Source organism: Egretta garzetta, unplaced genomic scaffold (assembly GCF_000687185.1).
Source record: "Egretta garzetta isolate BGI_Z169 unplaced genomic scaffold, ASM68718v1 scaffold689, whole genome shotgun sequence".
NCBI lineage: Eukaryota > Metazoa > Chordata > Aves > Pelecaniformes > Ardeidae > Egretta > Egretta garzetta.
The window spans coordinates 19,428-19,768 of NW_009260804.1; the positions used below are offsets into that span (position 1 = coordinate 19,428).

At 67.4% G+C, this 341-nt stretch overlaps 1 protein-coding gene across 1 annotated transcript in view; it reads left to right on the forward strand.

The window, feature by feature from the left end:
- Window positions 1–341, forward strand: part of MAN2A2 (mannosidase alpha class 2A member 2) — an 18,866-nt gene that overhangs the window by 8,867 nt on the left and 9,658 nt on the right. The window contains 1 exon segment of the mRNA XM_035902279.1: window positions 100–214. Coding sequence (XP_035758172.1) covers window positions 100–214 — 115 coding nt within the window.

A 341-nucleotide genomic window follows, 5' to 3' on the forward strand; every position in this document is an offset into this window, starting at 1 on the left:
CTGTGGGGCCCCTCTCCCGTGGGAAGCGGGGAGCATTGGGGGGATGCTGGGCCAGGGCGGGGGGACGCTCCCATGTGGCTCACTCTGCCTGTGCCTCAGGCTGCTCCACTCTCTCACGAACCTCAAGCGTGTCATCATCAATGCTGCGCATTACCTCGTGCTGGGGGACAAGGACACCTACCGCCACGACCCTGCTGCACCCTTCCTCAGCACGGTGAGCAGCACCCTGCCCCATGGCTCCCCACACCCCAGCACGCTCCCCCAGGGAGCACAGCCCTACCTGTCTGCTCGGCGCTGGGTGGGGGCCCAGAGAAAGGGTCCCAGCCTGCCTCTGTGTCCCG